The sequence below is a fragment of the Polypterus senegalus genome, chromosome 12 (genome assembly GCF_016835505.1).
Source record: "Polypterus senegalus isolate Bchr_013 chromosome 12, ASM1683550v1, whole genome shotgun sequence".
Lineage (NCBI taxonomy): Eukaryota > Metazoa > Chordata > Cladistia > Polypteriformes > Polypteridae > Polypterus > Polypterus senegalus.
In genome coordinates this window covers 62,970,763-62,988,173 of record NC_053165.1, presented here as the reverse complement: position 1 = coordinate 62,988,173, position 17,411 = coordinate 62,970,763, and the positions used below count along the sequence as shown (strand labels likewise).

General features: G+C 41.2%; 1 protein-coding gene across 1 annotated transcript in view; it reads right to left on the bottom strand.

The window, feature by feature from the left end:
- limk2 (LIM domain kinase 2) overlaps positions 1–17,411 on the bottom strand; it is a 46,968-nt gene extending 29,557 nt beyond the window's left edge. Inside the window, exons 1-2 of the mRNA XM_039771852.1 lie at positions 17,159–17,411; positions 7,436–7,532 (exon numbers count right to left, since the gene is read on the bottom strand). Coding sequence (XP_039627786.1) covers positions 7,436–7,532; positions 17,159–17,174 — 113 coding nt within the window. The 5' untranslated portion in view covers positions 17,175–17,411. The remainder of the gene's footprint in view (positions 1–7,435; positions 7,533–17,158) is intronic.

The window sequence follows — 17,411 nt, the reverse complement described above, 5'->3', positions numbered from 1 at the left end:
AAAAAGAGAAAAACCCTCACTAAAGTCTTTCAAGAAATTCAGTATGAGCCCTTATCCACTACCATGGCTCACTGGAAACCACCCATTAGTTAAATGCAGTACAAATGCCTTGTTTGCCAAAACATCAGCATGCCCTTAAACAAGACTCAGTCAAAAATGTTCAAATCCATCTTGTCATGAGTTGCTCTGTAAATTCACACCATCTCACTGATGATCATACCAACTCTGTGCCTGCCACTCACTTGTAGCTGATGAGCTACCTGAGGATGCACTGTTGCTCCTTACACGAAATATAAAAATCCAAGATCTTCATTTGTCCTCTTTATCAGTTATCAGTTATAATGATGATATCATTATTTGTATTGCAAACTTTTGCCATTGCACTTATTTGTATTATATTATTTTATATTAATAAAAACAACAGCAACTTTCCAAATGAGTAACCACTGTGTCTTTATCTGAGGCACGAGGGCTCAGACACAAAAACAGCACCGCGTTTTACCACAAGGTCAGGTTGAACGCACATTCCTGGCTAAAAGTCCATGATGGACAGAACACATCCATAACAAAACAACAAAAACATAGTTATACTATTTTACTTAAGGGGCCACCCTTGCTTACCTAGCAGTTGTGTATATTTTGTCATTTTTATTTAGTGTATTTACCACTGAGAGGACAAGCTGAAACCCAAACAGAAACTTTACTAAAGATGTAATACTGATAAGAATAAATCACAAAATGACATTCAATTAAAACATAAACCACATATAAATCTATATTTACAATTTTACGTTCTTCTCAGGGCAGCATGGTGGCGCAGTGGTAGCGCTGCTGCCTCGCAGTTAGGAGACCCGGCGTGGAGTTTGCATGTTCTCCCCGTGTCTGCGTGGGTTTCTTCCGGGCTCTCCGGTTTCCTCCCACAGTCCAAAGACATGCAGGCTAGGTGGACTGGTGATTCTAGTATGTGCTTGGTGTGTTTGTGCGTGTCCTGTGGTGGGTTGGCACCCTGCGCGGGATTGGTTCCTGCCTTGTGTCCTGTGTTGGCTGGGATTGGCTCCAGCAGACCAACCGTGACCCTGTGTTCGGATTCAGCGGGTTGGAAAATGGATGGATGGATGTTCTTCTCATCAAGACCCCATAAATCCTAATGGTGATAACTGATGTAAAGCACATTCATTACATGAAGGCCCATTGATTACATGATGATTGCAGAAGTGTAAGCTAATCAGCCCTCACTTGAGATAAAGGTTGCGTTTCCCCCTTAATTCAAAACAAATGGAATTCAGTTTAAAAAGTTAAAGCAATTACAATCTTTCATCACAGTGTTAAATAAACACCCCTGTGCTGGGGTGAAAGGTTTAGTAAACTCGCGCTTCACATATAATAAAGGCCAGGCTTCAATGTGGAATTCATACAATGGTCTAAAATGAACAGACACATTAAGGCATTTTTGTAAAACAAAGACAGCTTTAAAGCAACCTTGTTGTGTCTTTTGCTGCACTCAATGAGGTTGCTTTTAACAATGCAGCGTCTACAAATGCACTCCTGGTTGGTTTCAAGTTTTAGTTGATGTGGGTCAGTGAGGTGTTGAAAATGTGACAAGGAGGAGTTTACACAGCAGCTGGTAGTAAAGCAGAAAGATCTTGGTAGATCCTCCAAGACGCAACTGGTGTATTACACAAGTCTGAGGTATTTTATTCAAGGGGACTCGCGAATCTCTTAGAAAACTCTCAGAACTTAATACATAAAAAAAAAAAGTGCTAGCCACTGCTGAACAAACAAAATGCACAAGTTGTTAGTCAGTTGTTTCTTATCTTCTGAAGAACCCCAACACTAAAAACACAGTAAGCCAGTGCAGTTCATTCAACAAGTGACTAATGTTTCCTCATTCAACCTCTAGCAATTGAATTCCAGCCCAAGCAGTGGGGTTATCATCTGATTATGGTCTCCTTCATTATTTCTTTGGATGCATAAACACATTTTTATGGTTCCATTGGATATTCAGAGAAAACAAAGCTTCGCTTATTGACCTAAAACTGAAATAATTCTTTCTCAATCTGGCCTTTTCTACGATTTCCACATGAGCTCTGGACATTTCAAAACACCCAAGATAAGACACATCATTTTTAGGAAATTCTCCTGCACTCACTATTATCTGCCGGTCATCTCCCTAATGAGTAAATTCCTTAACAGTGTCTAATACATACACATAAACACACACAATCTCTCCTCTTGCAACCAACATTATAAAATGTAATAAAAATTAATTTAGTAAGTACTTTTACTCATTCTCAAACTAGTACAGCAAATTTAAAGATCATCAAAAAAGTTACGTGTAATGGCGCCCATTAGGTTAAGATAATTTGGATATTTAATCATGTCACTTAAATAATTATTTAAATCATCAGTAGCTGTAGTTAGTTTATATTGGTGGGATCAAAGCAGCAGTTATCCAGTGTCTGGCTTTGAACCCTGTGCCTGGTCGCTGCTTGTGTGGGGGTCTGCTCATTCCTGTATCTAGATTTGTTTTTTAATTCACACATTCCAAAGTCAGGCATGTTGAGTTAACCTGAAATTGAACATTAACTCCATGAATGTGTGTGCAATAGAATGGTGTCCATCCAACACCAAATCATGGCAAAAGCCTTAAAAAGTTAAAACTGTTTGTGTATCTACAGTGGTGTGTAAAACTATTTGCCCCCTTCCTGATTTCTTATTCTTTTGCATGTTTGTCACACAAAATGTTTCTGATCATCAAACACATTTAACCATTAGTCAAATATAACACAAGTAAACACAAAATGCAGTTTTTAAACGATGGTTTTTATTATTTAGAGAGAAAAAAAAATCCAAACCTACATGGCCCTGTGTGAAAAAGTAATTGCCCCCTGAACCTAATAACTGGTTGGGCAACCCTTAGCAGCAATAACTGCAATCAAGCGTTTGCGATAACTTGCAATAAGTCTTTTACAGCGCTCTAGAGGAATTTCGGCCCACTCATCTTTGCAGAATTGTTGTAATTCAGCTTTATTTGAGGGTTTTCTAGCATGAACCGCCTTTTTAAGGTCATGCCATAGCATCTCAATTGGATTCAGGTCAGGACTTTGACTAGGCCACTCCAAAGTCTTCATTTTGTTTTTCTTCAGCCATTCAGAGGTGGATTTGCTGGTGTGTTTTGGGTCATTGTCCTGTTGCAGCACCCAAGATCGCTTCAGCTTGAGTTGACGAACAGATGGCTGGACATTCTCCTTCAGGATTTTTGGTAGACAGTAGAATTCATGGTTCCATCTATCACAGCAAGCCTTCCAGGTCCTGAAGCAGCAAAACAACCCCAGACCATCACACTACCACCACCATATTTTACTGTTGGTATGATGTTCTTTTCTGAAATGCTGTGTTCCTTTTACGCCAGATGTACGGGACATTTGCCTTCCAAAAGTTCAACTTTTGTCTCATCAGTCCACAAGGTATTTTCCCAAAAGTCTTGGCAATCATTGAGATGTTTCTTAGCAAAATTGAGGCGAGCCCTAATGTTCTTTTGCTTAACAGTGGTTTGCGTCTTGGAAATCTGCCATGCAGGCCATTTTGCCCAGTCTCTTTCTTATGGTGGAGTCGTGAACACTGACCTTAATTGAGGCAAGTGAGGCCTGCAGTTCTTTAGACGTTGTTCTGGGGTCTTTTGTGACCTCTCGGATGAGTCGTCTCTGCGCTCTTGGGGTAATTTTGGTCGGCTGGCCACTCCTGGGAAGGTTCACCACTGTTCCATGTTTTTGCCATTTGTGGATAATGGCTCTCACTGTGGTTCGCTGGAGTCCCAAAGCTTTAGAAATGGCTTTATAACCTTTACCAGACTGATAGATCTCAATTACTTCTGTTCTCATTTGTTCCTGAATTTCTTTGGATCTTGGCATGATGTCTAGCTTTTGAGGTGCTTTTGGTCTACTTCTCTGTGTCAGGCAGCTCCTATTTAAGTGATTTCTTGATTGAAACAGGTGTGGCAGTAATCAGGCCTGGAGGTGGCTACGGAAATTGAACTCAGGTGTGATACACCACAGTTAGGTTATTTTTGAAGGGGGCAATTACTTTTTCACACAGGGCCATGTAGGTTTGGATTTTTTCTCCCTAAATAATAAAAACCATCATTTAAAAACTGCATTTTGTGTTGACTTGTTTTATATTTGACTAATGGTTAAATGTGTTTGATGATCAGAAACATTTTGTGTGAGAAACATGCAAAAGAATAAGAAATCAGGAAGGGGGCAAATAGTTTTTCACACCACTGTATTTTCTCTTGAAATCAAGCCCACCACTAATTTAACAGCAAATCCTCCTGTAAAAATAAACATATTACCCTTAACTCGAACAAGAGGAGTAGGTAATATAATTGACTAAAAAATGCGGCATTGTGGCTGCTGGACGCCCACCTGTTGTGTTCCACTTGTTGATCACAGCCACAGACTACGGCAAACAAACGTATAAGAAAAAATAATTTGGACCAATTAGATTTCACCCTGAAAAGGTGCTCTAAGTATTTAATGGGGCACAATGAGCCACTAATCAATGCAGGATTCTTGTATTCACATTGACAAATAGAATCAGTGATGCTTTTTTAGCTGCTGTAAACTTAGCAAAATGAAGTAAAATCTGTCCAATATATATATATATATATATATTTTTTTATTTAAACTATTTATGAAAAAAAAGAAAGGAATTCATCTGCTTTGGGAGGTACAGAAGTGGGGAAAAAAATGTTAGTTGAATATCACAGAAAAACCACCACCTCCAAAGTAAACTTGAGGTTATGAGCCATCAAAGTGTGATGCAGATAAAGTGATACGCGGGAACTGAAACAAGAGCTCTGCATAAAAAGAACTAAAAGCACAGCTTTCACATGCCGTCCACATTCTGCTTACTCAAACATTTGTTATCGGACCAGGGGGAGAGAGAGAGAGAGAGATGTAATATTACAGAGCCAAGAGCCCCGAGCTGAATGAATGGCCCACACCCTGAGATGTAGATACTACGCATTATCGGCTGAAAGTCAATAGAAGACGAGAAGCTGCAATAACCTTTGGGACCAACGCTGTCAGAAGTCTTCTGTGTCCGTCTCTGTAATGCCTCTCACTAAGCAGGCACTGTTTCAGAAACTCATTTACCACCATTGGCTTATCAGATGATTCATTATGTGTGTGACCCCACCTTCAAGCAGAATATTTTTCAGTAAATGTCTTCAGGTGACAAAGCAATTAATTCTGTATATTCAGCACTGCATATTCAGTATATGTCCTGTCCAGGGGATCGGTCCTGCTTCACACCCTAGGCTTGCTGGGAGGGACACCAACCTCCTCACAGCCATGCTTGGCACAATGTGGGTTTAGACGGTATATAATAAAATCCATATCTCTATACTTATATCTACACATTCATATGCAAACACACGCGTACACACGCGTACACACACACACACGTGTACCAAAACACATCACAGAATCTCAAACTCAACCAACTTTAATTAAACAGACTGCAAAGGACAATGGGCTCCAAGGTAAATTCTCTTGGTTCCCACTTGTCCTCAAAACACCAAACTGCATTATGTGGGCTTGAGAATGAACTTCAATAAGGGACAGGGAAGCATAATTGCATAAGTCTTAATAATTCTTTTTTTTTTTTTTACATTGTGCATATAATCAGTATTCTGCATAGTGCTCTTTTTCTATTACTATTTTATATTTATGAATGTGTCAAATACATTAATATACATTTGCTAGACAAGAATACAATAAAACCAAAAAAGGCACCAGCAAGAGGGAAAAGAAAATCCAAGTACGTAATAAAGTAAGTAGAATATGCTCAGGTCTCTTATTTAGACATTCTTGAATAGATGGGCTGTAAACTATGAATCTGGGGGTTAAGTTAATCAATGCCATTTTGGATTAATTTAATGTGGGTACTGACATCCTTCACATCTACAGCTCTGTGTTGGCCAGTGCTAGGCTGATAATATCACTTCAACGGAGGCCCACCAAAGCAACAAGCTAATTAAAGGGCAGGCACAGTTATGGGTCAAACTCTGGACCCCATGGAGCAAAGGAGAGAATGAATACAAAACTAAATGCCATTAGAAACAAGGTTGAACATTCTTGCTCTGACACACTACCACGGAGGGCTTTCAGCCAACCAATCATTCAGCAGAAGTGTGTCAATAAACGTGACGGAGCCTCCTTTATACCAACAGCAATATGCCTGTATAGAGCCTCACGGGACTGTCAGGGTTAACTTGTATGTTTTCTTTCTTTTTAAATTTTCTTACTTTTAAGACATTCTGGTCATGTCAGTAGTGTGTGCATTTATTTATCTACTTACTTACTTAACTACCTATTAATATAAAGAGCTTCTGTAAAAAGCCAAGTTTCCTCCTGGGGACAAATAAGTCTATCTATAGCTCAAATGAAAGCATCTCCTCCACCGGCATTTACACAAACTGAGTATTTTTTGTATATATTAAGATGCATAAGATAGTCAAAGAGGAGAGAAGCAAAGGCAATCCATATTCACTAACACAAAACAAAAAAGCAAACCCCAAACCACATAAAGTATTCTAATCATTAAGAAGGGGCCCATTTGTACTCTACACCTCAGCATGGTGTCCCAATCCTCTCAAAGCCAAAGATGACCCACAGCACGGCTTTAGCACTGGGCTAGCGTTACTCTGAGTATTTTCCATTTCTGGAACAAGCGAGGCTCTCCATGGAGCTGCAAACAATATACCAAAAGTCTTGGGCACCCCAAGCAAAACTAAGGACAACAGTTGTCAACATGTTCAGTTTTGCCTCATGAATTCCAGCTCCAACTCCTCCACACTGAAAAGACAGTGGGCCTCTGGAAGAGACTGTAGCATCAGACAATTCAGGATCTTCACATTTGATATCCGAATGTCAATCCTGCATCCACAAGGCCCAAGTTTCCGGCAATGCCCACACATTTATACATAAACACTAGCATGTGTAGGAGCGAACATACAAATATACTCTGACACAGTCCTTTCAGATATGCACAGCTATCTCACACATATGTTCATTTCTTTACGTTGAAAGGAAACATTATTCATTCTTGGATAAACTGAGAAGACAAGAATCTGAAGCTGAGTAAGACAAATGAACGGATAATCCTGGATAATGATACTTGGAGACAAGCCTTCTAATGATGTGGATTGCAATGCACTTACTCATCCATAACTTGAGAATGAACACACCATAGCTGACGGTTCATATCCTTTAAAAAAGCAAAAAAAAGTATGCAAATGTCTAAACACAAAGGAAAATCAATGTGAAAGTATTTGGGCTGAATTGCTAGAATATTTACAGATACAATTTAAATCCTGGAAGTGGACTATGCAATTAAAAGAACAATTAGGGAGGGGTTGACAGAAACTTACTGAAAGCAAGATGTATGCCAGACTTCATTTAGCACTTTGACAAACAGAGCATCTCCGATCTTCCCTCCACATCTAATGCAGTAACACCCTTCTGCACCTGAAATGGAAGATATGCAATTAGAATAATAAGCCCAAGAAAAATGGACAGCAGTGGTTATCTGCAACTGTAATGGAGCTTAGCAGGGGGACTGGGGACTATGGGTTTGCAAGTGGAAGCCCACCCGTCTTTGTGCACAAGTACTTGAGCACTTAGTATTCTGATGGTAAGAATGCAAGCGCTGCTCAAATAAAAAGCTTAATACCATCACCAAGGACTCCCCTTGGGATTAATAAAGTATCTATCTAAGAAAGGCACCTGTGCTTAAAATGAAAAATATTAAATAATGGAGACAACTTGTACTTTGCACATCAGTCTATCACTGGAGAGTTTTTAACCAGATGGCCTCATTTCCCAACATCCCTATTCAGACACACTTGAGATGTTTTGAGCTGCGGCTCAGTCCTGCAGGTGCTAGCAGATTCCACATAATATTACATTGTACAAAAGGTATGGCGGGAATCCCCTTTCACATTCAGGACCACCCAAATATAATTTACACACCTGGAGTGAAGGCGTCACATCTATTCATTTTTGCACTCTACATGCCAAGAAAAGTTTTGAAGTCTTTTGGTCTAGTTAGCTGCACACGAACATGGAGAAAATGCATATTTCTTTGGCTATTTGACAGGACTTGTGGCCTGCTCTGAAAGTTACAAACGATCAAATTATGATGCCATTTTAACTCGACAAGCTGGCACGACCAATAAAGCAAAACATCAGAACATATCAGGCCTGACCTCATGTTGGTAAAACACTGGGAATGCCACACTGTCTCACAACTGTAACTACATTCTCTACTCAGTTTGGTCATATTCTGTTTAAGTATGCATCCTTCCTGAGCCAGGATGACGTGCCCCTCTAAACTGGGCATTACATGGCCTCACAGCGACTTGATGCCTCCGTCTGTCGAGTCCGGTTGTTCTACTCACAGTCAGGTGATTACCTCTGTGTGGACAGTGCATGACTCTCTCACATTTGAGTAGCTTTCCTTTCACCGCTGCTCTTCTAAATTGGCTGTCACACTTGTCACAACAGCGAGATCCTTCCATTATGGAGTCTTGGGATACATTTCCCCTCACAGTCAGGTTGGCCGATTCCACTAAATTTCTCGTCTATTTCTACATGTACAATGAGGATGTGCCTAAATGTTGCCATCTAGGAGTGGGAATTACCAGACACCCTACAATATGACAATACCTCGATACTTACACCAAATCAATTCCACCACAGACCTTTTTTTATAATAACAGAAATAGATTTCTATAACAAAATATTCAGTTAAAAACACATACACAGAAATAAGTAAGATGACTTTTGCTCTGGGTGAGTCTTTATGGGACAATTTATTATGTTTTTAGCAGGGCTCAACAAATTGACAGAACTTTTCACATTTTAACCACTGTTTGAAAATGTGAGTTTAAAATCCTTGGGCTGCATACGTGTATATTGCCAGGAGGTTCATGTTATGCTGTATTCCATATGAATTGATAAGTTGGAATTTCCCAAGTTTCAAGTCAGAAATTGTATCTGGGGTGCCTCCTGAAGTGAACTTTCCAGCTTGGAAACTTGGGGTTGGTCTGTCAAGTCCAAGATTGTCCAACTCCAGATCATGACGTCAAACCAAACTGGCGACACAGACAATGCACTTTAACAAAGGTTGTAGTGTTACACTGTCTATTAGCACTTGGCTCATTAAACGAGCCATACACACAGTGCTGTCCAACTCCTATCTGCGGACATGCTGCTGTAGTGTCTGACTGCGCAAACTCCCGTCTAGTGCATTGAAATCAGTTGCCATTTATTCCGAAAAATCAAGCACAACAAAAAGCTTGGTTTTCCAAACATTTTCCTGGAACATAGTCAACTTGGGTGTGATGTCAGTCCCAGCTCAGACATTCGAGGTAATAGGAAGGCAGCATTTGACCATTAACTTGCTACTTTGCTGTGGTTCTTTGTACCTACTTTTTTTTTTTTTAAGGTCATTAGTCTGTTTTACTGTTGCAGCTTCATTGCAGCTCAGAGACAAACTTTGGCCAGTAGGGATGTGGGCAAAAAAATGGTGCACAGGAGGCAGCATATGACATGCATTATCAGATGGGGTTCCTTGCCACTCTGCATTCCCTTTGAATGAATCAGTTTGTGAAGTATAAAATTTGTGAATTCCAAACACAATGTAAATGAGCCATGCAGAGCACCTAGCTGCTGGAGCAGACGCTACACTCCTTGTTCTGTAAGCGTATCTGAATCAACAAGACAGAGCTCGCAAACTGCTTTTCATATTGAATTCTGCCTGCACTTAACATTTTGTACATCAAAGATAATCCATCACGTGAACAAAGCATTACTTGTGAATTTCTGCAGCAGAGCTACAATTGAGACACACAATCCGTTTGCCTGCATTTTCGTATTTCATTTTGCAAGATTTGAATTCCTGCAGTTCTCACCTCCCATAACTAAATCAGTTATGGGTGTTATTGGGATTATTCAACATATGTAACTGTAAAACAATCTGTGTATTCTATTAAATTTGAATTAATACATTGAATTACATACTTGCTCACGGTGTCCTCTGTGTATCAATGATCACTCACTACAAAAAAAAAAAAAAACACTGCAACAATTTACTGCACTGGCTTCGATCCTAAAGACCCCCATGGCTTCACAATCCTCTTTACATGGAATTCATCTCATCATTTGCTGACCTGTCCTTTTAATTCTAAGAAATTCTGAAATATGCTTCAGTCTCCTTTGTCATATTCCTTTTAACTCGATTCCAAATGCCGGCTGCACTGAATGCCAAGTGGAGCAGCGACTTAAGGGAAACACCCACTTGTCTGTTCATTTGAAAGAAATCTCCTTTAATGAGCAGACACATGAAAATAGCGGGAAAGCCAAGTGAATTCCCAGCAAACATGGCTCTTGTGGGCAGACTGGGCTTGGGAAAGACAAATTACATGCTGCACTGGCCCAACGTGGGGGCTGCTATGAGGGACCCCTCAGCAAATTCCCCTAGTGCCCCAAAATGGGTTAATGCCTGGCAATACAAGCTCAGCAAGCCCCACATTGGCCTGGTGATGTTTTGTATCGCTATGTTTGTCGTGGAGTAATTAATGTGGTGGACTGACATTTTTACTGGATTTTATAAATAATTTAAACTTCAAAACATATTTTTATATTTATATTATTTTTTTTACATATGATCAGTAAAGCTGTGTTCAGGGATCTATCATCATAAATAAAGAAATAAGAAGCAGGCCTAGCACCAATAAATGCAATAAAAGGCATTTGTTATGCAAGAATAAACAGTTTAAAGCCACGTCAGTATTGTGTTTCTGCCCTTTCTTATCAATTAATTGTAAATCTTCATAATCACACAATTTAATAAATAAAAACAAACTATTTATAATAATACAAACACATTAAAATAAGTTTCAAGGAAAGGACCACTAAGGGATGGCACAGTGGTAGTGCTGCTGCCTCACAGTAAAACGACTGGGGTTCACATCCCAGGGCCTCCATGTGTGCAGTTTGCATGTCCAGGTTGGTTTCCTCCCACAGTCCACAATTTGCAGATTTGGTGGACCTGGGATGCTGCACTGGCCCCATGCCGTGTGGGCGAGTGTGTTCACAATGTGACGTGCTGGTGCCCTGTCCAGAGGTTTTTCCTGCCTGCGCCCACTGCTTGCTGGGATAGCCTCCTTGTGCCCAGTGACCCTACCCTGGATAAGCATGTGTAGAAACTGAACAGAAGTATGGACTCTTTTCTCAGGTTCATGACCAAATTTGGGCCACTTGTCTGTTTTTCCAGACTGGTGGTTTGGGGCCAAAACTGCCCCAATGTGGAAATTCCAACTGGACTGCTGTTGGCTGTCCACATCAGGCCAATATGCTTGCCTGTTCTGGGCCCACCCTTGTTTGCTGGGAAGTAACACTCCCATTTGGCATTCAATGTTTACACATGTGTCCGCACTGCTCAAAGGCGCTATATAAATAAACTATTATTGTTAATAATCAGAAGCTGAACACCATTAACAGGGCACATTCTATAGGAAATGGTCAATTAAAAACAAGTGTAGGCATTTCAAGTTATGGCAAATAAATATTTATACATGTTAGAAATATTCTTGGGTAATTAATAAGATCAATTAAGATGAGGAATGGCATAGCGATTACGAACTTTGTTTGAGCAAAAACTTACTGTCAAGGGGGTCCCCCACACTTGACCTCCACAGCTCCACGGTATCAATGTGCTCCCCCACTTCTACTCATACCCCAGCCAGGCTGTGTTCCTCTCCAGACCTTATTGTTCCCCAGTTAGGTTCTGAATCCTACATGGGCACAACACAACTTTAGGACCAAACATTTGCAGGCCTAACCCGAGTAAAATGGATTGAAATAATAAAGTGGTTCTGCTGAGAACATCCGTTCAGTCCTTTACTGTCTGACTAAAAAACACCAAGAAATTTAGGTTTAAAAACACTTGCAACACTTAGTTTCAAATAATGGAGTATTCTGCACAGAAGCAAACATTTATTTTCCACACACACACTCAGATATAGCAAATCTGTGTAGAATTTGTAAACATCTTAACTCAAAAGGAGTTCTCTGCACTTGTCCAGTGATATGGTGTCAACACCTTGTCTGTCTATCAAATAGTAAATTCCAAAGCAGCGTTCGTTTCTGCTGAGCTGCATAACAAACGAGGCGACTTCAGGTAGGGTGCTCATCGTCAGGGTACTCCTCCTCCTAAACACTGCAAGCCACAAGGATGCCATATCACCTCATGGCCGTGAGACAGTCACTTGACTTGCCTGTGCTCCCAGTCTAAAGAATAAAGTACAAACTTGTAAACCACACTACTACACCTCTGTGTTGTGAGCTGCCTCTGGACAGTGCTGGTGAACAAAAAAAGGTGCTACACAACATGGTTTACTTTTATGCAGGTACTGCCACATCAGGCTAAGTGCCAGGATAGGCCCCAGTGTTCCCATAGACCTGAACTGGAGTTACTGGATTACTGAGATTTGAGCTGCATGATCACTTTGAGGGCTGACATTCTTCACCAGAAGCTACTCTTTTAAACCCACCCATTTTAGAGCAGAAACTTTGCTTTTTTATTTTACTATTTACACATTATAGTGTACAATTTAGTAAGCATGTTACTTTCATTTAATTTATAAAAAAAAACACTATAAAAACAGCCCTTGCATTTTAAAAGATGCCCAGGCACATTACATTTGCAATACCAGCACAGTCCCATTAATCCCACTTTGACTGGAACTAGAAAAACTTCAGTCAAACGCTAATAAAACAAACAGCTTATTTTCTCCAATTGCTTATTGAGAATAAAACATTTAAAAGAAATTCAACAAAGTACATCAGACACTCACATAACTTAATTCTTCTGAAGCCAATAGCAGCAAGCAGCACTGAAAGACCACCCTCTGCTTCAGAATGGGCTATTTATCACTCTTGAAAAAAAGAAGGTGCCAGAGTCGCTCTTCAGCGCAGTGCCACAGAGGAGCCATTTTTGGTTCTGTCCATGCACATGAAGCTTCCGGAATGAACCTTTACTCCAAAAAGGGTCTAACAGGGTCCAAATTTAACAAAATTGTGAAACCCCAAAGCCGTTACACACACCCCCCTTGTTGTTAAATGGACAGTCACACACGCTCAGCTTGAATTTTCTTAGTGTGTTGTATCCTGCTAGGTATCCCACCGCACATTAAAGATTTTGCTTTTGCCCACATTTTAGGAACCTTTTCAAAGAACGTTGTCTTCAAGTGGATGTTCGCAGGATCACTAACCCAGTGAACAGCCATTCAAGGACCACTAGAGTGATGACGGGCATCCATGTTTAATTTACAGTTGTGAAACAAACTCAAAGCAATTTGGACTTTGTAGAAAAGGATCAAGAATCTAACAAGCATTTCAGCCAGGATGTTAAAATCAGTACAAAGAAAAAATGGATATCATCATTTCCTACAAGAATAAAACACATTTCTAACTTTGCACTTCGAAGACGGAATCATTTTAAGGATGGAAGATTTTCACAGAGGGAAGGGAACCTCATCTGTTAATGATGCCACAGCCATGAAGTTCTCCCAGGCCCAGGGCCTCCCTGCCCCGTCTGTCAATACTGGACGTCTTCAATGCAGTTGAATTCTGATCAAGGCCTCATATTTTTCAGCACGGTGCTCAATTTACCAAGTGCACGCCGATTCTCTAACACGCCTTAAGCCAACAATCCATTAGAGAGCTGTGGCAGGCTGAAGCCTTTTTAAGCTAAATTGGGGAATCAACTCTGCATGAGACACCATGCGCCATGTAGGAAGAAAACCCACAGAGATGGGAAGTGCAAACTCCAGACACAACGCCCAAGATCTTTGAGACCAACGTCCCAACAAGTAAAATGCTTTTATTTTACTATTGTGGCCCTAAGGACAGAACTGACCTTGTGCTTCAAATACCTGTGCCGCCTTAACCGGACGTCCCGTCAACTATTTCATTAATCAGATTTAAGTCTTAAATAGTTTGGGCAAATAAATATTCTGATATCTGTCCCACTTTTTTTGGGATAGCCAAGGGCACTTTTCACAGAAGATCTCGAAGTTGTACTCACTAACCTCACCTAGTAAGTCGATTCTGAGGCCTACTCATCTCTGCTGGTTTTATTCCCCGAGAGTTCCTGGTCATCACACGCAGTATCCAGCTTTAGTTCTGGGTGGCAACATGTGTTAATGCAAACCCATAAACTGCTAATCCAGGGATACATGTGAGTAAAATGTGCCACTTGAACAGCGAACTAGACAGATTCGGAAAGAAGGGAGCTACTGTCCATCCAGACCAAAGAGAAAACGGGTGGGCCCGGTTGTCACCAGATGCAGCCATGTGCCGGCTGATTCACAACAGTTGCTGAAACTGGAGAAACGCTGTACTCACTAGAGAAAACCGAGCATCATGCAGCTTTTGAGAAGAGTTTACAAAAAAAAAAAAAAAAGGTGTCATACTCAATTGTGATGCTTAGCTGCTACAGACTGGCTTGGGCTTGGCCGCAACTCAGGTTTCTGTTGTTTATGTCTAGAATAATGAAGCACTAGTAGGTGTGGCATACTGGTTAAGGCTTTGAACTTCAAACCTTGAGGTTGTGCGTTTAGATCCCACTTCTGACACCATTTCACCACAAACAAGTCACTTCACCGGTTTGTGCTCCAGTTGGAAAAACAAAAGAAATTGAGCTAAATGCTTCTCAGACACATTTGATAAAAGTCATCAGCCCAATAAGTAAACAGAAAATAATCATCTAAAGGCAGCACAGGCCTTAATCTTTGATGCAAACCAACATAAACACAAGACAGACAACCAAATCCAAATACAACATTAATAGAGGAGAGGACATTTACGCTAGTCTTGCAATCACTTGGCACAAAACTCTCTTGGGTCAATGCTGTTGACTTTGAGAGATCATCATGGTAGTGTGAATCTCAGGTAAACCCAGAACGGTTAGCCCCGGAATTACAAATGACAGAGGCATGGTCACCTGTTTCCACTTCTTAGAATCAACACTTACAGTTTGAAATATTTTACTCACACAGTCATTCCAAATGTCTGACGTGCACACCAGGCAAATGCTTTCCAAACAAAAGAGAAACTGAATGCCAAGGAGCAGGCACTGGTGCTCTTCTGTTGGGCTTGGCAACTGATAAATCACGTGGCACAACTCTATTTGTTTATGGCATATCGCCTGTATTGGACATAAAACACTCTTAAAACCACTTAATCCAACATCCCAGCAGCATCAGGTGCACAACACTGGACGCCACTCCACTGGATTTGTCAAGCAAGCACATCTACATGTCTTTGCTGATACTGGGGGGTGGGCTTAGGATGACAAACCAGAATACCAGAAGGAAACGCTACACAAACACAGGGAGGACATGCGGAATTCATACAAGCAACAATGGGCACAGCTTCAAACCCAAGGCACTGGATCTCTCCAACTATGCTCTAAAGATATTTAGTAACAAATTGCATTTATTTCATTGGCAGATCCAAAGCGACTTACAAATGAGGTAAACAAGTACAATTAGGCTAGGGCCTGTTTATTCAGCAAGTGTAGTAGGACAAGTAAAAGTTGGCTGCCATAAGTGAAAAGATTTAACAACTAAAATTTACAATCACAGAACAACATTTGATAAAACAATTAAACTTAATGTAACAATAAATCAAGTAGGAATATGAAAGACCAGTAAGCAAAGTTTTTTTTCCCTCAACTGGTCATTATGAAGCATTCTAGGTGACCAACTAATACAGTGCATTTATTCCGACTTATTTTAGGTTCTTAACGTATTGTAACAAAACTTTTCCCTTGCAGTCAGCAACAATAAAATATACACTGGAATTAATTTTAAATATTTAAAGAGACAACAAAACTCTACAAATCATTAAGCTCCGTGCCTATCACTGACAAAAGGTGAATACAATTCAGTCTGCACAGTAGAAACCGGCACTGGGACGGGCAGGCACCACTCCCCTGACTTCAGGACCACCACTAAGCCCGGCGAGCACAGACCTGCAGTAACACGGAGAACGTGCGAACGCCACACAGACAAGACAGCCTGCGAGCTCGGCTTCGGTCCTGAATCGGGTCGAAGTGACAATGAGCAACCAAAGACAGAGGACTGAGAACACCAAGCAGGCAGTTTAAAAAAAAAATCAGTTCAACTAATTAGAAGGGAGTTTATTTCAAATTAACTCGCGGCTTTTGAAGAAACTGGCTGGGTGGAATGAAAACCTACAGCCATTGTAGCCCGCGGGGACCAGACTGCCGCCCAGCCATAAACACAACATTTAAACAAATACACGATGGCTGTTTCTATCAGGGTCTAGCATTTCAGGCACATCGTCGTCGTCATCATCATCATCTGTCATTGCAGACGAACCTCTCAATTAACTTACATAACTGTTTTAGGACTGAAAGCAACTCCAGCTTTTCAAAATGCTGCCTTTCAAGGCGGGGCGACCGCACGGGAATCAATTAGCAATCTGCAGACGCAACAAATCTATCGTTTGTAACACAGTGACAGATTCAGACTTTGAAACCATTTTTTTCTGTCTGTAAAATTCAAAAGTGTCCACTCCGGGTCCCGAGGAAGACTGGCGTTTTAATCCCACCTCATGAGGTGCCTAGCAACTTATATATTGTCTGATCCAGCACAAGCGGCGTTATCCGCAGGGACACGGATTTCGGGTTTGGCTCTCGGGTCGGATGCGCACTTTTGCTTTCTTCAGTTTGAGCGCTAGTCAAACGACGAGGTGAACCGGCGGAGTAACAACGGAGAGCACAGGTGTGTTCGCGAGGCTGGGCTAGAAGACGGACACCTCCCAGGGTGGCAGCGCCAAGCCAAGCAGCAGTGGCGGCGGCTCCGTTCACCTACCTGCCGCTCTCCCAGCCTTAAACCCGCAGCTGACTTATCTTTCAATAACAGCCCACTGCGAAACTCGAATGTACTAAATAACACCCCCGCCGCCATATAAGAGCAAGTTTTCCACGACTACCCAAACGGGCTCTTTTAGTTACCCGTAAGCTGGCGAGAAGGGGCAAACCTTCCCACGCGACTTACCTTGCCGTTCCTCCATGTAACTTGTCGGCGTGTTCACATTCTTCGAGACGCTTTTCTGTTCCCCAACGCCAACTGTATAAACGACGTCCGCTTCTGCGACTTTTCTTTCGCTCAGTCCTCGCTCATTGTTCTAGAAGCGAGTGCTTTAACTGCCCCGTTCGTTTGCTAATACCCAAGCCCGCTCCCCGCTGGCAGGGTTAATGACGTCACGCTAGGAAAATTCCTGTACGGAGACCGGTGTGGATCAAACAAC